Source organism: Bos indicus, chromosome 13, assembly GCF_029378745.1.
Source record: "Bos indicus isolate NIAB-ARS_2022 breed Sahiwal x Tharparkar chromosome 13, NIAB-ARS_B.indTharparkar_mat_pri_1.0, whole genome shotgun sequence".
NCBI classification, from domain to species: domain Eukaryota; kingdom Metazoa; phylum Chordata; class Mammalia; order Artiodactyla; family Bovidae; genus Bos; species Bos indicus.
Genome location: NC_091772.1, coordinates 25,141,644 through 25,168,034, shown reverse-complemented (window position 1 = coordinate 25,168,034; position 26,391 = coordinate 25,141,644). Strand labels below are relative to the sequence as shown.

At 45.4% G+C, this 26,391-nt stretch overlaps 1 protein-coding gene across 21 annotated transcripts in view; it reads right to left on the bottom strand.

The window, feature by feature from the left end:
* Positions 1–26,391, bottom strand: part of KIAA1217 (KIAA1217 ortholog) — a 436,407-nt gene that overhangs the window by 281,095 nt on the left and 128,921 nt on the right. Inside the window, exon 1 of one of the 21 annotated variants that reach the window (XM_070802063.1) lies at positions 14,879–25,845. The exons of the other annotated variants lie outside the window; for them this stretch is intronic. Coding sequence (XP_070658164.1) covers positions 14,879–14,980 — 102 coding nt within the window. The 5' untranslated portion in view covers positions 14,981–25,845. Of the gene's footprint in view, positions 1–14,878; positions 25,846–26,391 lie in introns of those variants that run through there. 21 annotated transcript variants of the gene reach the window in all.

Genomic DNA, 26,391 nt, shown 5'->3' with positions numbered 1-26,391 from the left:
AATGAGAGTGGCTTGGTAGGGCTTCCGAGAATGTGAGTGCGGGAACTTACACTCTTCTTAATGGTCCCTCTCTAAGGACGCTTACAGCGGAAAGAAACCTCGATGTCATTTCATCATCTATGCAACTCAAACAATTTTTCCAATAGATGAGATTATCGAAACCTTAAGACCAAGGTGGCACATCGAGTTAGAATGAGGCTGGATCAGAGCCCTCCTGCTTCCCGGCTGAGCCTCCATCACTAACCAGTGTCTACAGTAAGCATCCCTGTCAACCCTGACTTGTGATTTTCCTGATTGTTCCCTCTTTTCTAATTTTACTGCCTAAACACATTGCCGTCTGTTACAGGAATGGAACCTGACTGTGTGGTGAGAAGGGTAAAGGAGGCCCGAGGGACCTTCTAAAGTCATTGCTAGTGACATACAATGCAGGTAGAGAAATGCCAGGTTGCCTCCCCAGCCTAGAGCCCCACCCACAATATTTCTCGTTCTTCTGAGCATTTCCATGGACTTTGGTCTCTTTGGGCTTCTTGGAATTACCCTAAAACAGAGTGAGTCTGCATGAACCTGACCACGAGTGCCATTTTATCTTGTATGGGGCCAGGTACTATTTTGAATGAAAAGATTTTCAAGTGAAGAGGCCGCAGGGTGAGGGATGGGGCAAAGAAAAATGTGTATCTTTAGAATGAGGTATGTGCAAGGGGAAAGTTTTTTCAAAGGCTTGTGTATGTATAATATCATTTCCCTATTCCCTACTTTCTTAGTAAAAGGCTAGTGTTCACTAGTGAAATGGCTTTTGTAAGAACTCAAATTAGCACTTTATGGTCTAGAATCTCAACCAAGTTTCTGATAGCTTGTTGGTTATACTATGAGGTATTTCCAGTATCTACAGCCACTAAACTGCATCCCTAGGGAAGTGATTATAAAGCTCAATTTATCTGAGTTCCTTACCCCAAAATGTGTTAATATTTTCTCCTTCAGAATGTCTTGTGTCAATCAAAATAGAAAATAATCCTAAAATGAAATGGCGTTTTAAAAAATAATGCTAATACCAAATTGGAAAAGAAAGTTTCAAGAGTGCTTTGAAAGTGGGACCAAAGTACCAATTAAAAGAAAAATTACAGGCAAATTAAGAGCATGCTTTTTCATAGACACTGAACCTCAGCAATTTTCTCCACAATGACTTGAAAACCCTATAATTCTCAGGGAAATCTGGCAATTGCACCCATTTTCTTTCAGCAGAACAGAGAACTATGTGTTGTGGTTTGTAGTTCAAAGAAATATTACTTTACAGTGGAAACGGCAGGGGGATGGGCACAGGGAGGAGGCCAGCACTACTCTTAAGTATCATCAAAAAGAAGAAATCTAAGCTTCACTTAACTGCCATGTAGTAGCTTACCTCATCACCTTTATTTTTCATGCTAGCTAATTGGTAAAAAGATTAAAAAAAAAACAAAAAGGATGTATATTTCATGTAATTTAATGACAGTGTACTCTATTTCAACAGAGCATGTGCAAGAATTGCCTTTACAACGATGGAGGGATGCTCTATAAGTTTTTTATCTAATACCCTCCTATAGCCAAAAGAGGAACATCCTGAGACCCAGTTGAGGGGATGAGCGTGAGCTGCCTAGGACAGAAGTCATGCGAGTGTCACGACGCTGTAAGTGAGGGTGCTCTGTGACCGAACTTAAACTTACTCTTTACATCAATTGACAATCCTGGGTACTGGTCCAGGATCATCGTTCAAAATGTGAAAGATTTACCAACAGAGAGGAAGAAAATTGATTGCTCTCCTTTAGAAATCAAAGATCATATTGAGGATTTTCCATTGCCAACACCATCCTTCTAAAGTTAGGGAAACAGGGGGACTTCCTCGGCGGTCTAGTGGTTAAGGCTTCACCTTCCAATGCAGGGTGTGTGGGTTCAATCCCTAACCAGGAAGTTAAGATCCCATGTGCCTCAAGGCCAAAATACCAAAACATAAAACAGAAGTAATATTGTAACAAATTCAATAAAAACTTTAAAAATGGCCCATATCAAAAAAAAAAATCTTTGAGAAATAAAGTTAGGGAAACAGACCAGCTCAGTGACTTGGGTTGACCCCAGAACTCAGCAATCTGGTTTGGGTTCTGGTTCCATTACCCACTGCTCTCTCCTGTGGTGGAGGAGACCCTTCCATATCTGTGCGGATTTAAGCATGAGCCTATGGCAGATGACATGTTGACAAGAGACGAGGGCCCTCTTCAAAACCACGGAATTGAGGTTTATTTAGGATTTTACATAGCATAGTGAGGGGGATCATTTGATACTTTACTATTTCTGAAAGTGCCCCTTGATAAGTATCTGCATTGTTTGAACATTATCACAGAATCAAACCTATTGTCTGGTGGCGGACTGTATTGAACAGAGACCAACGACTCTCTGTCCCAAAGCAACATTCCTTTGGGAGAAAACCAACCCCACTCCTTCTACCTTCAATGTGATAACCTGAGTGAGTGGCTGGTCAGATCCAAACATTAGCTTTCGTGTTGCTGCCGGAACACAATTTGCTCTAAGCTTCTTGATGACTGCTTAAAGCAGTTATGTTTAAAATGGATAAATCTTACCAGGAGGTTAGCAAGTCAATTAAGGTGCAAGGAGAAAGCATGGTACAGTTTTACACCTCATTTTAAAGAGGAATTTCAAATATAACAGGTTGTTGACATTCTGGATACGGGAGACTGTTAGTTCACCCAGTTTTATGAAAATCCAATATAAGAAAACTGACCTTTCTACCCCAAAAAACTAGGGAGCAAAAGATTTGCACCAGAATCCTTTCCTGTTCACTGACAGTTTTTTGTTTTTGTTTTTTTTAAATAGCATCACCACTAGTAACTTACTGTTAGTGTCAGGACACTGATGATTAAGTGCTGGAGTAGGGAGCTTTAGGGTAAGAAAACAGAGTTAAAGAGATAGCTACCACTGCCAATTACAGGGTAACCAGAAAGCACACCATCTCTTTAATTAAATGTAAGATAATTGGAAAAGCAATTTGATTTATGAAAATTCAACCCACACCCAAATTTCAGGCTCTGTTTATTGTGCAACGTCAGGCAAACCCTGCAGCAGTGAGCAAAACATGAAGTTGTTTCTAGACTAATACATGCCAAGTGTGACACCTAGATGAAAAGAAAACAGATTTGTTCAATTGGTGCTTTTTCTCTCTTTAAAGCATTATTACTCATATTAAGCCTTAACTACAAAAATAATTCGACTCTTTAAAAATGCCTGGCTAGCTGTATTAACAGGCTATGATTCTTTTTAAGATCAATTCAAATACCTCCTTCTCTCTGAAGTCCTTCCAAGTTCCCTCACCTGGGGAGAACTTTTTCATCCTCTGGGTTCCTCTAATGTCTTACTCATGTTCTCCACAGAAGATTTATTCCATCGGTTCTATAGATATGAGTCTCTGCCACCAGACTGAAGATCCTTGAGGACACAAATCATCTTTATTAATCTTTATGTTCCCACCAGCTACATGAATTCTTGGCTCTTAATGGATGCTTGATGAAAATGCATTTCATCATATTTATGGAGAAGAAGACAAACATAAAGTTATAAATAACTCAGTCTCATTGTAATCAAAGCCAACAAATTTCTACTCTACATTCTACACTTCACCCCCAGTGACGGCTAGTCACATGATCTTAGTAGCACACTGGCAGATTTGGGGGGAGGATAGGATTCCTGTCATCTACTCTCAGAGGACATTGTTGTTGACCAGCACAATGATCAAAAGAAGTGTTATCTGAGAAAGAAACGATGAAGTATCTGGCAAACCAATACAAGTTTTCTAAGCTGCACAGACTTGGAAACTGAATACAATGTAGCCTCCAATGTTCTGTATTTAAAAAACAGCATTTGGGGGGAATTCCCTGGTGATCCAGTAGTTGCTGCTGCTAAGTCGCTTCAGTCGTGTCCGACTCTGTGCGACCCCATAGACCGCAGACCACCAGGCTCCACCGTCCTTGGGATTCTCCAGGCAAGAACACTGGAGTGGGTTGCCATTTCCTTCTCCAATGAATTAAAGTGAAAAGTGAAAGGGAAGTCGCTCAGTCGTGTCGGACTCTTAGCGACCCCATGGACTACAGCCCACCAGGCTCCTCCGTCCATGGGATTCTCCAGGCAAGAGTACTGGAGTGGGGTGCCATTGCCTTCTCCAGATCCAGTAGTTAAGACTCCCCTATCTTACCAAAGGGCCTGGGTTCGATCCCTGGTCCAGGAACTAAAATCCTATAAGCTGTGGAGTGCAACCAAAAAAAGAAAAGAAGAGAAAGTACCTTTTACCCTTTTCTTTCGAAATTGTACTGCTTTCTCCTTCCTCTCCTGTAAAGATAAATTTTAGAGGTCTTTGATTTCCTCTCTGGCTCGACTTATTCAGAGTTCCCCAACTCCCTGATCCCACTCACAGATGTGTCAGTCCCCTCATTTGACATTCCTTCCTTTAAACACTCACCGTCTTTATGTTATTTTTTGTCACGTGGCATGTGGATCGAACCCTCATCCCCTAGATTGGAAGCACAGAGTCTTAACCACTGGACAAACTGGGAAGTCCGTATTTAATGCTTTAATCCCTGCTAAGAAGAGGGAAATTTTGTCCATCTTGCTTGCTGAGTTATGACCACTGCATAGCACAGCACCCAGTCCAAAATGGATACTCAATCTCTTTATTCAGCGAGCAGAGGATAAACAAGAGGAAAGAGAAAGAAGAACCTTCACAGAAAGAGGGTTGCAAGACCTTAAGACAACAAACAGATAGTGACAGGGGGATGGCCAGTGTTTCTTCACTGTCTACTGAACTACTTCAGGAAAGAAGAGTCTTTGTTCAGATACTGTCTCGGAATGAAGACAAGAGCTTAGGAAAGAAAGTTAAGAGGAAGGCTGGATATGGGACAGGGCATGCTGCTGTGGGATTAAGGAGTGTGAACTAATACAAAGATGAAAGTCAATGTTGTCAGTTACAAAAGATGTTTTAATATTTTCTTTTCCTTTTGCCCACAGGCTCCTCTGTTCATGGAATTCTCCAGGGAAGAACACTGGAGTAGGTTGCCATTCCCTGACTCAGGGATCAAACCTAGGTCTCCTGCATTGCTAGCAGATTCTTTACTGCCTAAGCCACCAGGCAGGTGCTTTTAAAAGGCATCTCTCTCATCCCTCTCCACGCCTCGAAAATATCACCAAAATAGTTAATGACTGAATTTCAAGCAGCCTAACACTGTTCTGACCTTTATGTTTTACACAGCCTGCTTGCCTCAGAGCAGAGAAAGAAAAACCACCCTGCATGTCTGTGGATTTGAGGTGTCTAACGGACAGAGTGGATTCCCAGGTAGCTCAAGGGGTAAAGAATCTGCCTGCCAATGCAGGAAACGCAGGAGACACGGGTTTGATCCCTGGGTTGTGAAGATCCCCTGGAGAAGGGAATGGCAACCCACTCCAGCATTCTTGCCTGGAGAATCCCATGGACAGCAGAGCCTGGCAGGCTACAGTACAGGGGATTGCAAAGAGTCGGACACAACTGAGTGACTGAGAACACACGCATGCACAGACAGGGTACATCAACCATGAAATCTATGATTACCCTGCACAACCTTAAATACTCCTCCAAAACCTACTCCTCAATACATTTTTAAAAATTATTTTCATAATAAAAAACGTTAGAGGCTCTTCACAGAATTGTTAACATAATTCCACTTGGTTGGATAAGGCCAGTCAGGAACAATGCTTCTCAGAAAGAAAGAGCCCCTCAAACCTAAAAGACTAAATGCTTAGTGGTTGGTCTGCCAGACACACATGGGAGACAGTTAAGTTATCTTTGGAAAACAAGGTATAAAGAGGTTCCAATGCCTTTTGAAAGTCAAGAGGAGCCAGTGGTGGCAGAAGGAAGTGGCAGAAGGGGAAGGCCATCCTGGCCTTCTAGAGTCCAGAGGCCCTTTTGTAAGACATTAAAGGTGTGGTTCAGACCCTGCTGCAGAGGGCGCGGACCCAGTCAGGGGATAAAACAGAGGAGTGAGTGAGCGAAAGTTGTGCCTGACTCTTTGTGACCCTCATGGACTGTAGCCCGCCAGGCACCTCTGTCCATGGAATTCTCCTGGCCAGAATACTGGAGTGGGTAGCCATTCCCTTCTCCAGGGGATCTTCCCAACCCAGGGATCAAACCCAGGTCTCCCGCATTGCAGGCAGATTCTTTACCAGCTGAGTCACCAGGGTCACGGGATTCCCACACGGGCTCAGCACAGCAGACTGACGCAAGTCTTTCAAGTCTTTTTTTCTCCCTCAAAAGGCCAAACACTTTGCACTTTTTCAGTTCAAAGCCACCTTCATGCAGACACCTGCCTTATAGTCACCAACAAACAGGGGGTGGCAGTGAATTTTTTTTTTTGGCCATGAGGCAAGTGGATCTTAGTTCCCCAATTGGGAATCGAACCCCTGCCTCCTGCAATGGGAAGCATGGAATCTTAACCACTGGACCACCACAGGGGAAGTCCCAGTGAATTACTAGGGAAGTCCAAGTAGAAAATGTATAAATAGATGATAATCTTCAGGACATTTACATACACAGAGAGAGGGGGGAGAGCAGGAAGGATGGAGAGAAGAGAGAAAGACGGAGGGTGGGTGAGTGTGCCAGGCTCTGCGTGAGGTCCGGGCACACACATGTATCAGCAGCATGTGGGACGTAGATGCAGGGAGACTGACTGGGTGACTTCAGCTCAAAAAGCGCCAAGACACAGAGAGAGGAGCCTTCCCCCCGGGAGCACTCCACACGTGTGGGGAGCTTGACCCCTATCCACAATAAAGTTACAAGTGCCTCCTTAAATGACTGTATTTTATCTTTAAGGACATTCCAAGAAGAACTCCCACTTCCCCAAACCCCTTACACCGGGAATCCCACGAGTAGTTGCTCTTTAAGACAGATGATCCGGAGAAAATCATAATTCAAAAAGATACATGCACCCCATTGTTTATTGCAGCACAATTCACAATAGCCAAGACATGGAAACAATCTGAATATCCATCAAGAGATAAATGGATAAAGAAAAGGTGGTGTGTATCTGTGTGTGTATATATACATAGAGAGAGATTAAGACACACACATACACACACCCAATGGAATATTACTCAGCCATAAAAAAGAACAAAATAATGCCATTTGCAGCAACACGGATGGACCTAGAGATTAGCACCCGAAGTGAAGTAAGTCAGAGAGAGTAAGACAAACATGACACACTATCACTCACATGCGGAATCTAATTTTTAAAAATGACACAGATGAACTTATTTACAAATCAGAAACAGATGCACAGATATTGGGGAAAAAAACAACTTAGGGTTACTAAAGGGGAAATGTGGGGAGGAGAGATAAATCAGGAGCCTGGGATTAACATATATCACTGCATAAAACAGAAAACCAGCAAGGATCTACTGAACAGCACAGGGAACTCTACTCAATATTCTGTAAAATCCTGTATGAGAAAAAATCTGAGAAAGAATGAATATATGTGTATGTTTAACTGAATCAGTTTGCTGTACACCTGAAACTAACAAGACTGTAACTCAACTACACTCCAATAAAACTTTTCTTAAAAGATAATCATCCAGACTTAAACCAGCAACAGCCCACCTACCTAACTGGTAACACAGGCCAGTGTTTTGTCACGGCGACTTGTCCAACTGGGTCAATGAATATTTTGCTTTAAAGCCTTTTTCTCCTTGTGTGGCTCTCTCTAGACTGTTGAAATGATGTCTGAATCCTCTCCAGGGCAATCCTTCTTATCCTCCCAGACAACAAACACATCACTGGCAGCGTTCTCTTCAATAACAACCCCATTCCTTTGTCATTTGTCACCTTTCCCTCTCTGAATCCTCTGTGATAACTCAAACGGGCTGAAGGCTGTGGTGTGGATCCCAGACACTGCAATGATCCTGTGTGTCCGTTTTTTTTTCCCCACACATACACAGAGTCAGGGAGCTTTGTTCTTCTGTGAAACTGGATCCTTGTAGGTCAAAAACTTGATTTTTCAAAGGCCAAACCATTTTGTCTACTGTGTCTTGGCTCAGCTGCTGGAAAGAACTAAGGTGTCTAAATTTAGATTTTTCCCATGGCTTAACTCAGGCAAATGTACTTTCCATGCAACATGCATGGCAGCAGGCCCCGCAGCTCTCCCCGGCGGTCAAGTGCCCCCAGTCTCCTCTCACGGCCCCGGTTACAGGTAACCAAGCTGACACTGCACCCCCAACCTCCACCAGCCCCGCCCATCCCTCTTCACAGGTGGAGTCTGCTCCCCTCGCCCGCTACCCCTCCTGAGACAAAACTTCAGAAGCTGCTTCTTCCCGCTCCAGCACAAAGCCCAAGAGGCTCTCACCAACAAGAGTCCCGCCACCCCCAGCACAGGGGATTGGCTCCCCACTCTCATACCAACACTCCCCCTCTCAATTCCCACCACCACCACTGCCCTCCCTTACCCAACACCTCACAGCTAAGGAAAGAAGAGCTTGCTAACCTGAGTACAAAATTACAACTCGGGACCCATTTATCACAAAAACAACAGAAAACCCAGAGCACCAAAGACCAGCTCATTTGCAAACTAAATGCACATCTATATGGAAGGCAGGTGCCACACAACCAGATTAGAAGATAAATCTTTCATGGCCATAAACAGTCAAACAGGGAACGACCCAGGTATCAGACAAGGGCAGACAGGTCCTGGTACAGTTTCTGTGGCTTCGAGAATGAGCACCCAGAACTGACGCACTGAATGGTGATTCTGTCACGCAGCTCGGTAACGAGGTCTCTTTGATGAAGAATCATTTTGAGCCTCCACCTCCAATACTGTGAATCTACTGTTACTTCACTTTTCCTCTGGGCTGCTGCTGCTGCTGCTGCTAAGTCACTTCAGTCGTGTCCGACTCTGTGCAACCCCATAGATGGCAGTCCACCAGGCTCCCCCGTCCCTGGGATTCTCTAGGCAAGAACACTGGAGTGGGTTGCCATTTCCTTCTCCAATGCATCAAAGTGAAAAGTCAAAGTGAAGTCGCTCAGTCGTGTCTGACTCTTAGTGACCCCATGGACTGCAACCTACCAGGCTCCTCCGTCCATGGGATTTTCCAGGCAAGAGTACTGGAGTGGGGTGCCATTGCCTTCTCTGTTTCCTCTGGGCAGACTAAGGTAAAGAAGAGCCACTTCCGTCCACAGATAGAAGAGGTGAGGCGAGACCGTGTCACTTTGCAGGATTTAATTACTCCTGTCAAGTCTAGGCAAGAGGTGGTAGTTGGATAAAGCTGAGAGTTTTACATCTCAACATTGTCTTTTTAAAAATGCTTGTGCCTTTTGGGACTTCCCTTGCGGTCCAGCGGTTAAGACTCCATGCTTTCACTGCAGGGGACACAGATTTGATCCTTGGTTGGGGAACTTTGATCTCACCTGCTGCACGGCCCATACACACACACACACACACACACACACTCACACACACTCACACATACACAAGTGTTTTCACAATTCAAATGTTGACTGTGGCACAAATGAATACAGCAAATACTTTGTTTTCCCTGTTATCTGCCTCGTGAGAGGCTTCACTATCCATTTGGAGAGAGCCCTTCTAAGGAATATACATGAAAACATGCTGCCGGAAGCATAACTGCTCTTTTGTTGCATCTCCTTGCTGATCCATCTAAGAGGTCTGACCCCGTCTTCGTCTCTCCAGCCGGCACTGCACACACAGAAATCCGGGTTTATGCCTCTACAATGTGAGCAGTTTGATTCTCATGATCTTTCCTTCCCACTCAAGGTTTCCTAATGAAGCCTTAACCTTTCTGATTTCTTTACAGGGTGAGAAAAAAAGACCCAAGGAAGCCCCGCCCCCCCCCCCCCCCCCCCCCCCCCCCGGTTTCCTGCAGGGGGACAGATCTGTAGGACTGAATTGTAAAGCCATGGGAAAATGTTGGATTTCGACACCTAAGCTTGTTAGAACAACTGAGCCAAACACAGATGAATGGTCTGGCCCTTCAGAATCCAGTGTCACAGGAGGAACAATCTCAACCTTGGGATGGGGGTGTGTGTGTGTGGGCGTGTGGATGTGCTGGGGGTGGGGCCTAGGGGCAGGGATTAAAGTAGAAGTCTGTTTGGGTTTCCTCTCACACCCTGCTTTCTCTAGAGGAGAAAAGGTGAGGGGCGTTGGAAGCCCAAGATAGAGCATTCTCCCTCATGCCTGGGACAGACCCCTTCTGCAGGGCAGTCTGCAGGGCACCCCCAGGCTCCCCTGTGAGTCTGACACCTTCAGGGGTGCCCAGGCTAGAGTGCAGCTCCAGAATTCAGGACTTTCCAAAAGGGACTCCCCCAAAATAGGGCCCATTTTTAATGCCAAGTATTTTGACAAAGTTCCCATTAGGGTAATTCCAAGTGACCTGGAAAGACTATGAGAAACTACCCCATTTAATCTGGGAAAAATCTGTGCTCTCATTTTCCTACTGAAAGAAAGGCTGGGACTTCCTTGGTAGTCCAGTGGTTAGGACTCCACACTTCCACTGCAGGGGGCTTAGGTTCAATCCTTGGATGGGGAACTAAGATCCCACATGCCTTGTGGTGAAGCCAGAAAAAAATGAAAAGAGAAACACTCACAAACACCAACACACAGAAAGATAGATCTGCTTAAAAAAAAAAAAAAAGCAGCAGAGTTCCTTGCAAACACCGTCCCCTGATGACTTGAGCTGGAATTCCATCACAATTGAACAGGGCAGAAGTAGCTTAACTTATGCCCACACTTGTCTGCTAGAATCAGACAGGGCTTCATCTTCCAAGAGCTGCCCCGGAGCCCAGGGCTTTGAGGGAAAATCGCCTGCTGGAGAAAGCGATCACCCTTGTGATGACACAACACTGATTGGTGTCTACAGGCTCATTAAACCGTAAGCCCCCCGGATGACAGAGATTTTCTGAGTGCTCTTTGCACCTGGGCTGGCTCTGTGTTTAGTCCCCATAATGCTCCTCTTTAATAACAGACTGCAGTCCGAGTCACAGGTCCCCATTCTCAGCTTGGATCTTTCACAAACGTATCCCCTTTATTCAGTTTAACGTGAGTACACTATTTTTATTTTACTTAAATTTCACCATTCAACACTGAACCTAAGTTTATACTGGCCCTATGTTCAGATTTTTGGAGTTAAGATAGCAGGCAGACAGCTTTCAGGGTGTAATGTATTAAACACAGCCTATAGATGAAACAATTAGTGGAAACCTAGGGGTGGTATAACTATGTACTTTTACACATTGAGTGGCCCAAGCAGAGGGACAATTGGAGGAAAAACCTGCTGAAGAACTGAAAGGTCCTTGCAAATAGCCTCAGATTCTCTTTTTTTTAAGATTTTTTTTTTTTTGGTGTGGCTAGTTTTTTAAGTGTTCACTGAATTTGTTATAATATTGTTTGCTTTATGTCTTGGTTTCTCAGCCTTGAGAGGTATGTAGGATTTTAGTTCTCCTACCAGAGTTCGAACCCACATCCTGTGCTTTCGAAGTCTCAACCCCTGGACCCCCGGGTAAGTCCCAACCTCAGATTTTCAAAGCCAGTCAGGATTTCAAACACTCCATGACACTGTGTGTGTGCAAGTGTTCACGCATTCACTCATTTGGGCTGTGGATAATACAATAAAAAGCTAAGTATATAATAGTTTCCCTTTCTACCTACAATCATTTTCCTTTCCTGTGTGGCATACACTTGTCATAGACGGTACGCACAGAGTTGTTCACAGAGATGCATGAGCCTGGGGCAGAATGCTTCATGGGCAGAACCACCATCCAGCTTCTTAGGGTACCCTGAGCAGTCCACTGAAGGAAGAGCCAGAGGAGGAGTCAGGAGGCAGGGCCTGAATCAGGTCAAGGGGCATCAAAAGGCAGGACACTGGGGCCCAGGGGAGCCATCGGGATGTGTGCCGAAGCCACCTCGGACTCCTAAGACGCCCTGCCTTATCCATAGCCTTCTGCCCTTCCTCAAGAAGGGTCAGGACTTCCCTGGCGGTGCAGTTGTTGAGAATTCACCTGCCAATGCAGGGGACACGTGCTGGATCCCTGGTCTGAAAAGATTCCACATGCTCTGGGCCAACTAAGCCTGTGCATCACAACTACTGAAGCCCATGCACCCGAGAACCCAGGCTCTGCGGCAAGAGAAGTCACCTCAGTGAGAAGCCTGCTCACTGCAACTAGAGAAAGCCCCTACGCAGCAACAAAAACCCAGCACAGCCAAAAATAAATAAATTTTTTAAAGTTAAAAAAAGGGTTAAATTCTCACAAGACTCAGGAAGGCTGAGCTGTGACCCTGAGTAAGTCCCCTAAGCTTTCTGGCTTCAGTGACCTCTGTCACCTGGGGATGGCTGGATATAACTTTCAGCTGCTGTGTTCTCTGACTCTCTGAGTTGGAATTTGCTCTGAGTTAGTTTTGACTCTCAGATCAAGAAGAAGACTTAACTAGGCGAGAACAGGGTCTTGGAGCTGCATGAGGGAATCAGGGGTCCAGCTGGACACAGGTTCGAGTCAGTCTTGGGGAACTGGGGATGTGGTTCCAAGGCCCACCCCATCCTCCGTCAAGAATATGGCTGGCACTTCTGGCTGGTCAATTCTAATGATGGCTTCCTTTGCATTTCCTCATAGACTCAAGTTTTAAAAAGCCATTAGAAAGCCAGGTAGGAGGATTCCTTGGTAGTCCAGTGACCAGAACCGTGGCCCAGGAACTAACACCACAAGCCATGCAGCACACCCCCCCCACCCCACCCAAAAAAAAGGAAGAGAAAGAAAACCAGGTAGAAACGAAACGGTCCTCTCTAAAATGAGAAGCTCTTGAATGCTCCGTTCTGAAAGGGGGCACAACTCATTACCTTTCTTTATCAGACCACCAGTACGATGACTGTGAATTCCCTGACCTCACTCCACTCATATCTTCTTTGAAAAAAGTTGTTTCTGACCGTTTTTCTGCTGCTGCTGCTAAGTCGCTTCAGTCGTGTCCGACTCTGTGCAACCCCATAGACGGCAGCCCACCAGGCTCCCCCGTCCCTGGGATTCTCCAAGCAAGACACTGGAGTGGGTTGCCATTTCCTTCTCTATTGCATCAAAGTGAAAAGTGAAAGTGAAGTCGCTCAGTCGTGTCCGACTCAGCAACCCCATGGACTGCAGCCTCCCAGGCTCCTCTGTCCATGGGATTTTCCAGGCAAGAGTACTGGAGTGGGGTGCCATTGCCTTCTCCATCTGACCATCTTGGCTGAATACATTTATAGGTACTCAAGCTCTTTTGCTCTGTCTAGTCCAAATTTTATGGTCCTTAGTCCCTGGGCCTTTCTCTCTTCATGTCAAAGACTAGCATCTTCTTCCTCCTGCCCATGACCTTTCTGTGTTTTATCCTGCTATTATTCCCCATGGATCTCCAGTTCTGCTGCTGCCAGCTCGGTATTCAGTTGCTCAGTCGTGTCCGATTCTTTGTGACCCCATGGACCGCAGCACGCCAGGCTTCCCTGTCCATCACCAAGTCCAGGAGCTTGCTCAAACTCATGTCCCTCAAGTTGGTGATGCCATACAGCCATCTCATCCTCTGTTGTCCCCTTCTCCTGCCTTCAATCTTTCCCAGTATCAGGGTCTTTTCCAATGAGTCAGCTCTTAGCATCAGGCAGCCAAACCTGGGTATTAATTAGCTCAGCCCAAAGACAACTAAACAAGGCACTCTGGGTCAGGGAACCAACCTCCATGACTGAGAAGGTGGCAGAAAAAACTCATTCACACGCACACACAAACAGACACACACACACACACACACACACACACACACACACACACACACACCCCAAACCCTCATGTTGCCAAACGTTTCTAATACAACTTAAAACTCAAGTTTCTAAAACCACAGGTGGTCACAGTTCCTTCACGAAAACTCACCTCTTCCCTTCATCCTAGCCCTACATCGAATTTGGTAACCATGACTCATTTCCTAAAGCTCTTTTTCAGAACACCTTGATTCTGGCAGTGGAAAGCCAGGCACATGAAATGACAGACTCATCCAACGAATTCCTGTTTTAGGGCTTTTCATTCTTGAAATTTTTCTTTTTCCTTTTTTTTAAACGTCAGCTGCAGCCAAAGTCTCTTTGCTGCCTCTGTGGCCCCAAAGCGTCTTCCTCGTGGGAAGAGAGCTGGTCAACTTCCGGGGCAGCAAGGAGAGGTAAGGTCTCCACTGTCCACACTCTGCGGGCTCCCATAGGAGCTAGGCACTGCCTGTGTGTACGGATTAAGTGAGGAGGGAACAAGATGGCACACGCCAGACCTCACGCTTTGAAAAGGCAATCCAGACCAGTTCAGAAGCAGTTGCTCAGGTTTGAGTCTCTTAACCAAACTCAACAATTCTGAACCAAAGCAGGAGGAGGAAGGAAGAAAAAGCAGCTGAGAAAATTCTTAACCAAAAGCACTTGGTTTTCTACTCTTTGTGGCATTTCCAAATCCAGACTCATTATTTCAGGGTTCAGCGTGGTGAAGATGGATTACATCTTACCTGGGGACGTTCTGTATAATCACAGAAAAATGCTTCCTGCCTTTTGTACAGAAAATGAAGGGATTTTTCAGAGTAAAGAAAAGCAATCTAATTACCATTAAACAAGGTTGAACTGCTGTGGGCAGTTATCCTCAGCCCCGAAACATAATTTAACTTAAAAGAAATCACAGTGACCCATGGCCCCCTCTGGCTCTCCCCCAGCACCAAGTGGCCAGGAAGAACTCAGGCCTCAGGTGAGATGCCCAGAAAGTCAGGAAGGCATGACACAGCAAAGGAGAGACCCCCAGGGAGGGGCAGCAACCCCCAGAATCAGGCCACTTCTGTACCTTGTTCTTGTCTGCTGCACGGCAGGGCCCCCGACAGCAGAAACTCAGGAAGCCTCCGTCTGTGTCTGGCCTTTTGACAGAAGGGCACGAAGATGGCTCCATGTCCAGATCCAAAAGCAGACATCAGCAGTAACCCGGCGGATCCCCTGGCAGCGGGCGGGACCTGCCCCCTCTGCACTCCGCGGCCTTCAGCCGTGCCCACCCTTCCCGGAAGCTGGCCTGCCGCACCCCTGACAGAGGGAGGCCCAGGATTTGGGGTGTGATTCATGGGTAGAAAATACCGGTTTTTTATAGCTATGCATATGCCACCTGGGAGGGGTTTAGGTAAATCTGGATGTGGACGCCAAAAAGGAGGGCAGACGGTGCCTCTCTTACGTATATTTCACCTGGCCAAATGGGCTCGGCCTGCCCACCACTCATTAAAGAAAATTCAAGGACTTCCCTGGTGGCCCAGATACTAAAAATCTGCCTGCCAATGCAGGGGACACAGGTTAGATCCCTGGTCCACGAAGATCCCACATGCCTCGGGGCAACTAAGCCCGTGTGCCACAACTACTGAAGCCCATGCGCCCCAGGGCCTGTGCTCTGCAACCAGAGAAGACACTGCAAGGAGAAGCCCGCTCACCGAAACGAAGAGTAGCCCCCGCTCTCTGCAACTAGAGAAAGCCTGAGCACAGCAATGAAGACCTGGCACAGCCAACAATTAATTAATTAATTTTTAAAAAGCTTTAAGAGAATTTGAGTCGGATGGAGCGGGCAGTCCATCAGCGCAGCCGGGCAGTGCACGTTCACGGGCCGTTTCAGGTCTTAGCTCACACCACAACATATTTATCCTGTCTCCATCCCCATGAACCAAATCTCAAATTGCCAACGGCCTCCATCCACCTCAGTGGTTGGTCAAACTGCCTCATCGTCCAAGGCAGTGCAGTCAAGGTTGGCCACATCTGCCTCAAAACACACCACGTGGAACTTCTAGAGTAGAATCAACAGGTGGGGAGGCTCCGACACCCAAAAGTTGAAATCTACCCAAAGAACATGTCTCAGATTTCCAGATGGCAGGACCTGTGCCACCCTCCACGCCAGCTGTTGGTTCTCAGAACGTGGTCTCCAAAACACACAAGCTGGTGTGCAAGGGGTCACTCGGAGTCCGAAGTCTGAATACCCCAAAGGGTGAGGTCAACTCAACTCACATCACCTCTCTAAGGCTGTTTCTTTACCTGTAAGATGAGGCATTGAATGCTATCTACTCATTTCTTCAGTACTTCCATAATTTTTACAAACACACCCAAGGTGAACAATGCCCAGTGTTAATGGTGCCAGAGGGACTCACACGCTCTACACCGCACAGTTCTGCCAGCCTTCTCTGGGTGCCATCTTGTGGATTCCACAGGGGAGCTGGTGGTTTCCACTGTTGCCAACTGTTTAGTCTCAAAGTCAGGTCCAACTCTTTTGCAACCTCATGAACAGTTGCTCACCAGGCTCCTCTGCCCACGGGATTTCCCAGGCAAGAATACTGGAGTGGGTTGCCATTTCCTTCTTCAGGGGATCTTCCTGATCCAGGCATTGAACCCATATCTCCTGCCCTGGCAGGGGGATTCTTTACCACTGAGCCACCTAGGAAGCTCACTGTTGACAATATTTTACCTCAAATCAACTATCACAAAACAAAAACACTGAGCTGGACTGAAATATAAGTAAGTGATTTTTTTTAGTTGAGAGCATATGAGGGGAAGGCTAAGGTTTGATGTATCACAAGGTCATTGGAAAAACCCAAACTCAGGGACGCATGACGCACGTATCCTGTTTCAGACAGTTGCTGCATCGACTTACAATTATTTTGTGGTCGAGGGGAAATGATTTAGTGATCTAAGTGTGCACACAGTACATGAGGCCAGTGGAAGTGTTGAGAATTATGAAAAATGCAGACAAAAAAAGAAGTACCCGCCTTTGACCTCTGGGTTAATGACAAGAATACTGGATCATGTTTCTGGACACCAGGCGAGGGGTCCTGGGGGACAAATCACAGACCCTCAAGACTCTGTAACTGCCTCCTGTTACAGGGGCCAAACTGTGGGTTATGAGGGGCTGTGGGGACCCAAAACGCCTCTTCGGAGACATCCCAGAGATGGAGGGAGCAGAGACTGGCTTGGTTACAACCCTCCCCCACCCCCAAGGGACTTCTGCATAAAATAACACCTGAACAAAAGCTAACACTACTCTACACTCTTCTGATTACAACCCTTTGTGCTACACAAGGGATAAAGCCCAGAGACTCCCCTGGTGGTCCAGTGGTTAAGAGTCTGCCTTCCAATGCAGGGGGCAAGGTGTTCAATCCCTGCCTGGTGAACTACGATCCCACACGCTGCTTGATAACTAAGCCTGTGTGCAACTTGAGAGCCTGTGTACCGCAACCAAGACCCGACACAGCCAAATAAATGAAATAAATAAATATTTTAAAAAGACAGAGAGAATAAAGCCCAAACTCCTTTGGGCTGACAAGGACCCCAGCCACCTCTCCCAAGTCAGCTGGTTCTTCAAACCAACAGAGCCCTTCCTGTCATCAGGACCCCCGCTTACTGCACCTCTTCAAGGCCTTGCCCCGCTGCCTGCACAACAGGATCCACTCACACACACACACAGCCCTCTTTATTTCTTTCGCATTTTTTTCTCAATCTGAATTTATTATCCCTGTTATGTCTTCTCCTCTGCTTCTCCCTCCCACCCCCTCTTTAAGAGTCCAAGCTCCCTGAAGGCAGTGGCCTTGTCAGGATTGCTATAATCCCAGGACTGGTCCAACCTAGAGACTCAGCCCACGCCGATGAATGAGTGAATGACAGGACAGCAGTTCATTCTTTCTAAATCCGAAGATCCTGAGTCACTGTGTCATCTGCGTACTAATCAAAACTAAGATCCCCTGGAGAAGGGAAAGGCTACCTTACTTTGTTGCTGCTGTTCAGTTGCTAAGTCGTGTCCAACTCTCTGCAACTCCATGGACGACAGTGTGACGGGCTTCCCCATCCTTTACTATCTCCTGGAGTTTGCTCAAACTCATGTCCATTGAGTCCCATTGAGTCTGTAATGCTATCCAACCGTCTCATCCTCTGTCTCCCCTCTTCTCCTCCTGCCCTCAATCTTTCCCAGCACCAGGGTCTTTTCCAATGAGTCGGCTCTTCAATTCAGGAGGCCAAAGTATTCTCACACTTAGTAATTCAAGAGGCACTTTCACACAGTCCTTAAAACCACACATCAGGGCCTTTTTGAGAGTCGCAGAAAGTCACTGGCTCTGTACCAGTTTTGCTTGGAAGAAACAGTAACGTCGGACCGGCCAATGCCCAGCTTCAAGTCCTCCAAAAAATCAGGATGTTCTGTGCAGTGGTTCTAGGCAGCCTCCCACCTTGAACAACCAATGAGTACTTAAGACTTTGATGGGTAGACATTGGTCCCTTCTCATAAAATGCTTTGTCAGTGGACTTCCCTGGTGGTCCAGTGGCTAAGACTCCAACCTCCCAGTGCAGGGGGCCCAGGGTTCGATACCTGGTCGGAGAACTAGATCCCATATGCCACAACTAAAGATCCTGTGTGCTACGTTTTTGACCGGGTGCAGCCAAATAAATAAGCAAATATTTAAACAAAGTGCTTTGGGAGATGTTTCCAGCTCACAGTTTCTACTGCTTCTGGGAATCAAACATCGGCTACCTGCCAGGGACTGGGGTAAGTACTTCTCACACTCTGCCTCTGATCTGTGTACCACCTGGCTGGGCTAGAGGTCTTAGCCCTTTTTTTATGGATGCAGAAATAGAAACTTCCTCAGATTAAGGGACTTGCCCAAGACCACACAAATAGCAACTGGCAGAACCAGTTCCCAAACCTAAGTCTGTCCAACAACAAAGGCCAGATTCCTCCCACCTCCCAACAGTGCCTCACAGGAACAAGCATACACAGAATGAAAACAGCGGGGGCCATCCACCGTGGGAGCCAGGCAGGTTAGGGAGACAGGTGGGGGGTGGAAAATAGGGAGCTGTGATGACTTCAGGGATTTGTACCCCCATCTTAATGGAGGCAGCTGCAACACAGTGCTAGCAGAAAATATCATAAAGGAATCTGAGCTCAGTGTTTACCGATCATCTGACTTTTTTCACCATCTTAATTTAAGAAATTTGATTCAGAAGTAAAAACTCCTAATTCTACCAAGTTTTGGTGGCTTGTCACAATCTGTAGAAGTCCTTGCCCAGGCCTGTCTGGAGAACATGGCCCCAGGCCTGATGCCTGGGACCCACACTTATTCTGCCCCGTACCAGGAATTTACCTGTGAAAGTTGCCCAGTTTGTCCCTTCTAGTCCAGTGAGAACTTTTGCAATCACTTGTAAAAATATTGGCAACAGGACAGAGCATGTTTGCAGGATATTATGCAAAGGGTTGGGAGCCACACCGTTTTGTGAATGTTCGTGTCTGAGAACCACTAGGCACTATTTTTCCACTGCGGTGAGTTCTAAAGGTGTGTACATGGAGCGCAGGTTTCAAAGGAAGAGATCTGATGGATGTAGGAGGCTTTCTTCCTCTAAGGCCAGGAGGAAAGCTGCTTTCTAAGTGCATTCCTGACGCACCAGCTCCAGGGTTTGTCTTCAGAAAAACTGCTAACAAGTAGCCAAACGTGGATTACTTACTCCAAAGCCCGCAAGTTCGCCCTGGCCAACCCTTTAAAAGTAATGTTGAAATGGCAAAGAAGGTAGGAGGTGCAAAAGAGGAGGTGAGCCTACAGTGGCAAGAGGTAAATCATGCCCTGTGTGATTATGATTCCCTGTTTGGAAATTCACCCTCGTGAAATGAACAGTACTTTTCATAAAGAACACCTTGCGATCCCAGGAAAATGCTGTAGGTTTGCGTCAGAAATGCTGGGTTCAAATCTCAGTTCAGTTGCCTAAAGAATTAACTAGGAGTTTGGGATTAACATATACACACTACTATATATAAAATGGATAACCAGGACTTCCCTGGTGGTCCAGTGGTTAGGACTTTGCCTTCCAATAAAGGGGGTTCGGGTGCAATCCCTGGTTGGGGAATTAAGATCCTACATACCGCAGGGTCAAAAAAGCAAAACAAAAAACCGACGCAGTACTGTAACAAATTCAGTAAAGATTTTATATATGGTCCACATCAAAAAAATCTAAAAACATAAAATAGATAACCAACGAGGACCTAGTGTATAGCACAGGGAACTCTACTCAATACTCTGTAATAACCTATATGGGAAAAGAATCTGAAAAAAATGGACTATGTACAACTGATTCACTTTGCTACACACATGAAACTAACACAAGAACCCGCCTGCGATGCAGGAGACCCAGGCCGGCTCCCTGGGTGGGGCAGACCCCTGGAGGAGGAAATGGCAACCTGCTCCAGTATTCTTGCCTGGAAAATCCCGTGGACAGAGGAGCCTGGTGGGCTACAGTCCATCGGGTCGCAGAGTCGGACACAACTTACTGACTGAACCACCACATATTCCAATATAAAATAAAAATTAAAGAGAATCAACTGTTTAGATTCTTCTGAGCCTTGGTTTCCTTATTTACATGGACGTCTATATGTAGGTTGGTAGGGTTTTTGAGAAGATTGTGAGATAACTTGTGTGAAAGTTTCAGCATAGAGTAGTAATTGTGAGCATTGTTGATATTCTGTTGCTAAGTGTGTCTGACTCTTTGCAATCCCATGGACTGTAACACGCCAGGCTCCTCTGTTCTCCACTATCTCCCGGAGTTTGCACAAATTCATGTCCATTGAGTTGGTGATGCTATCTAACCATTAGATGCTATCTAATAATTGTGGGCATTACAATGTACTTACTTGCAGTGGTTTGAATACATACAGGGAAAATTTTTATTGTATTATGTTGGCATGCATAAAGGCATTTTAGATTTGGATGTACATGTCTTAAAAAGCCAGTGGTATTTAAAACTTGGAAGAAGAAAATTTTGTATTTACCCCACGATACCAAAGTTCATTCCATTTCTCCAATGATACAGAAAAAGTTCAATTAGGCTTAAAAGTGACCTGCCACCACCCTGAGGCTACAGTAATTATATTCTCTTTAATGGAATTGCTTAAATTACAGCTTTCCTTGTTTTGCACATCACAGCCACTATCCCACCCTTTTCTCTGTAAGCAGTAGTTCCTCATTATGTCTTAGGTTAACCAACTAGTGCCAGGCACACAGTTCTTCACAAACTACCACGTGAAGAGGCACTTACTTTATACTGGTTCCCTTTTGCAAATATTTGTACTTTGCAGCAGAACTGTGATATTTTAAGAAGCCAAAAAAGAATATATCCAGGAAAGAAGGTAAAGTTTCAAAAGAAGCTTTTGAGAAGGAGAAAGGTAGAAAAGTCTATTGATAATTACAGTGGAGATCTCTACTGATTTGTGTGAAAGGAACAAATACATCACTTGCGGGTTTTAATGAACTCCAGGCATCTGAATTAAAAAGGAGCTGGAGTTTAAAATAATGACTCAAGCTTTCTTCAGTGATTTGGGAGCATAAAGAAATGTTATTTCTTTTCTTTTCAAAGGCAACCTCTGTTCTCAACTTGTAAAACAAAAATCTTTTCAAATCTAGATATTCCGGATATTAAAACACGGATTTTTTTTTCCACCCTCACTGAGGAAACGGAATCACAGTTGTATAGTTACAGACTTAACAAAGCCTAAGCACCTTTTATCCCAAAAGGATCCCCCACTAACTGGAAAGGGGTGAAGGTTGGTTGTAAAGTACTTCCATGTGAACGTGAAGTGAATGTTTTATATAATGGGTCAGATGATGACGTGATCAAGGGAAGGTGAACTTACTGCTGTTGTCTGACAAGTTCAGGCAGCTTAAACATGTCGAATCCAAACACACCTGAGGTTCAGAACCCCAAAGAGCGTTTATTTAGGAAAGTGGGACCATGACCAGAATAAAACAGTTCAGGGAAGTGTCTGCTGGGAATAAGACTTAGCCCTCCATCTTCAAGGGACAATGCCATCAAAGTGAAAATCTTCTCCTGGGCTGGCACACGAGATGGAGAAAGTCACTTCCCAGCCCACCTGGAATGGCTGGCTGCTCTGGAAGAACATGGGCTAGGCTCCAGGGGAGTACTATGTCCTCAGTAAAAATACAAACAGTGGAGAAGTCTAGAAGTTAAAAATAAAAGCTTCCATCCTCACCAGCCCATGTGTCCTTCTTTCTGATACAGGTATCATTCTAGAAATGTTTAATGGAATGATAAGTACACAGAAAATAAACAAGGTTTTGGATCAGGCCTTTTAAAAATAAATAGGATCCCACTCTCTACATTGCTCTGTGCATAATATTGCTTACTTAATGTAATAAATTGTATTGCTCACTTAACATGGCTTGGTTACATGTCCACACCTGCACATCCAGTCTATTTCATTTACTGGCGTGACTGCAGAGAACTGTATTATCTGAATGTACCGTAACTGACTCCCAAGCACTCATGTTGACAGAATAAATTGATTAGTCTTTTTGAGGGAAAATTGGGCAATACTTTTCAATATGAGTAAGCCCTGTAAAAGAACAGTAGAAAACTAGTAATCTGACATCTAGGAATTTGTGTTTCAGATTTACTGACACCTGCACAGCAGCACAGAAAGTCACAGCAGTGCTGTTCATAACAGGGAAAGAAAAGAGAAATAATCGAAACAGCAATTAGAAAGGGTCAAGTTAATAGACTATAAGGTCACTACTTTAATTGCTCTGAGGAGAGACTAGCTCTAAATCAGTTTGGGCTCTTCTCACCATTATAAACACAAACATACATTCCCCAAAGAAGAAATTTAAAATGGTCCTTTATGAAAAACCTAGACAGCATATTAAAAAGCAAAGACATCACTTTACCAACAGAGGTCCATACAGTCAAAGCTATGGTTTTTCCAGTAGTCACGTACAGATCTGAGTGTTGGACCCTAAAGAGGCCTGAGTGCCAAAGAATTGATGCTTTCAAACTGTGGTGCTCGAGTAGACTCTGAAAGTCCCTTGGACAGCAAGGAGATCAAACCAGTCAATCATAAAGGAAATCAACCCTGAATATTTATTGGAAGGACCGATGCTGAAGCTGAAGCTCCAATACTCTGGCCAAGAGTACTGATACAGAGCCGACTTACTAGAAAAGACCCTAATGCTGGAAAAGACTGAGGGCAGGAGGAGAAAAGACGACAGAGGACAAGATGGTTGGATGGCATCACTGACTCAACGGACATGAGTCTGAGCAAACTCCAGGAGTTAGTGAAGGACAGGGAAGCCTGGTGGGCTGCAGTCCCTGGAGTCGCAAAGAGTAGGACACAACTAAGAGACTGAACAACAACAAGTCAACTGGCTAGAACTGCTATCTCCTGCAGTCTTAACACTTACCTGAAAATGGACTCAAATAAAGTTACAGTCAAAGTGAAGGAAGCCCATGTAACCTTTCCTGCTGCAAAATTCAAAAAAAACAATGAAAAAAAAAGTCCCTGTGCACCAGCAGGATGGAGGCACATTTACCTGACTAATGACGCCTGCGATGTGACACTCATGTGACATCCTCATGGGTGTTTACAAACATTCTTAATGTCAAAGGCAGGAAATTACCAAGGGTTCCTCCGAACCCATTTCCCCAGCTATTCCAAAAAGCGTATGTGGCCAAACCCTACTTTCCTTCTGAGTGGTAGGTAGTAATGCTGAAGAAAGGCCCTTCTAGAAAGTTCACAGTGCTCACTGTGGATCAATAAAAGCACCTCTCAGTGGGGTCTTGGCTGTTCATCCTGTGCATCTGAGCAGAGTGCAGAGCAGGGCAGACAGGCAGGGAGGGACCACGGCTCGGAGGACAGCACCACCGTCGAGTTTATGGAAACTGACATGAGCATCTGCATTTGTGAACACCGGTAAAAATGCTGGTGGGAACTCCATTATCACTTCTGTTGCTTAATCTATTATATTAATTTTCTTTTGTTTTTTAATTCATTGATTAATAGTTTTTAACACAAACTTCTTTGTTTATATATTTATTTATTGGCTGTGCCATGAGCCACATGGGATCTTAGTTCCCCAACCATTTTGGGGGTAATTCTTCTCACCATTGTAAACATATGCACACACTCTCTCCCCAAAAGAAGAAATTGAAAATGGTCCTCTATAACTGGAACATGCTTTGGCAGCTCAGAATCTTAACCACTGCATCACCAGGGAAGTTCGCCTCTGTTACTTACTCTTGAGCAACTGGGCAGGGGTGGAAGTGAAGAGAAGTATGTGTGAGGGGAAGCCTCAAGCTAGAATTCTAGGGCTCTAAGAGGCCACAGAAGCTACCACCTACCCTTAACCTCGGACAGACTGTACTCATGTCAGCACATAAAGTCATGCTCCTTTCTGTAAGATCTCTAGAAAAAGATTTCTCCAAACATGTAATAGTTTACATTTACTCTTGTTCACACAAAGGAGCAGCTCAGAACTGTTCCTGCTGCATATGAAAGGACGCAAACCCAGCAGAAGTTCCTGTCACTGGGATAAAGCTCACCCCAGTCTCCACCTTTTGTTCTTCTCTGGTCCCTCTCTAAGGTCCTCCAGAATTCCTTTTTTTTTTTTTAACTTTTTATTTTGCACTGGAGTATGCTGTTGAGTTGCTAAGTTGTGTCCAACTCTTTGCAGCTGCAAGGACTATGGCTCGCGGGCTCCTCTGTCCATGGGATTTCCCAGGCAAGAATACTAGAGTGGGTTGCCATGCCCTCCTCCAGGCAGTCTTCCTGACTGCATTTCTTACATCTCCCGCACTGCTAAGTGGGTTCTTAACCACTCCTGCCACCTGGGAAGCCCACATGCTGTGGGGCAACCAGGCCTCTATGCTGCAACTGCTGAGCCCGGGAGCCCCAACTAGAGAGTAACCCTAACTTGAGAGAAGCCCTTGTACCTAAATTAAGACCTAAAGCAGCCACGAATAAATAAACATTAAAAAAAAAAAAATCCTGAACTCGAGTTCCTGAGGAATGTTTGCTTTCACCAAATTATGTTTCTCCAGCTTAAAAAAAGTTAAGGAAAGAAAACTGGGAGGCAGGAAGGCCCTGCCCAGTCCACCTGCTGGTCCCTTCTCAGCCTCACATTGAAGAGAAAAGCAACATCTCCTCGGGTACCGCCATTTTCCAGGATGACTTTTTTTTTTTTTAAATAAACAGATTTTTGGAAACAACTTCCCATCAGGTTCAAAACAGGAGTGTTTCCGACAAACTGAAGTCGATGAATTGCAAGGACCCGGGTCTGAGCCTAAGCAGCTTATGGAAAACATCTTCCTTCTTATTTAGAAGAGCTTCACGCACGCCTCCCCCAAAGAAAGTCCTAGTTCCACATCCTGAACTGCTAGATTGCAGTGCCTTTCTTTCCGAAGAAACAATTCTCAAAATCTTTTTTAAAAGAGAAAACTACAACCCAGTTGACCTCTGAACAACATAAGTTTGAACTGGGTCGGTCCACTTATATGCGGAATTTTTTCAATAAATACTGTATATGTACTGTAAATGTGGGGCTTCCCTGTGGCTCATTGGGTAAAGAATCTACCTCCGATGCATTAGACACAGGAGACGTAGGTTCGATCCCTGGGATGGGAAGATCCCCTGGAGAAGGAAATGGCAACCCACTCTAGTATTCTTGCCAGGAGAATCCCATGGACAGAGAAGCTTGGCGGTCTACAGTCCATAGGGCTGCAAAGAGTTGGACACGACTGAACCGACTGAGCACGCATTCACTGTAAATGTACTTTCTCTTCCTTATGATTTTTTCCTCCAGTTCATTTGATTGTAAGATACACTTATAAATAAATAAACATACAAAACGTGTTAATCGACTGTTTATGTCACCTGTAAGGCTTCCAGTCACCTGGAACTAGCAGTAGTAGTAGCCCTACTACTAGTAGGCTGCTGCTGCTGCTAAGTCGCTTCAGTCGTGTCTGACTCTGTGCGACCCCAGAGACGGCAGCCCACCAGGCTCCCCTGACCCTGGGATTCTCCAGGCAAGAACACTGGAGTGGCTTGCCATTTCCTTCTCCAATGCATGAAAGTGAAAAGTCAAAGTGAAGTCGCTCAGTCGTGTCCGACTCAGTAGTAAATGAATTTTAGGAGAATCGAAAGTTATATGTGGATTTTATACCTGCACTGTTCAAGGGTCAACTGTAATGAAAGATCACAACTCCTTGTCCTAAGAGGCTTTTAAAATTCAGACATTACATCTTATTTGTAATATGCATCGGAGAAGGCAATGGCACCCCACTCCAGTACTCTTGCCTGGAAAATCCCATGGACGGAGGAGCCTGATGGGCTGCAGTCCATGGGGTCTCGAAGACTCGGACACGACTGAGTGACCTAACGTTCACTTTTCACTTTCATGAATTAGAGAAGGAAATGGCAACCTACTCCAGTGTTCTTGCCTGGAGAATCCCAGGGACGGGGGAGCCTGGTGGGCTGCCGTCTATGGGGTCGCACAGAGTCGGACACGACTGACT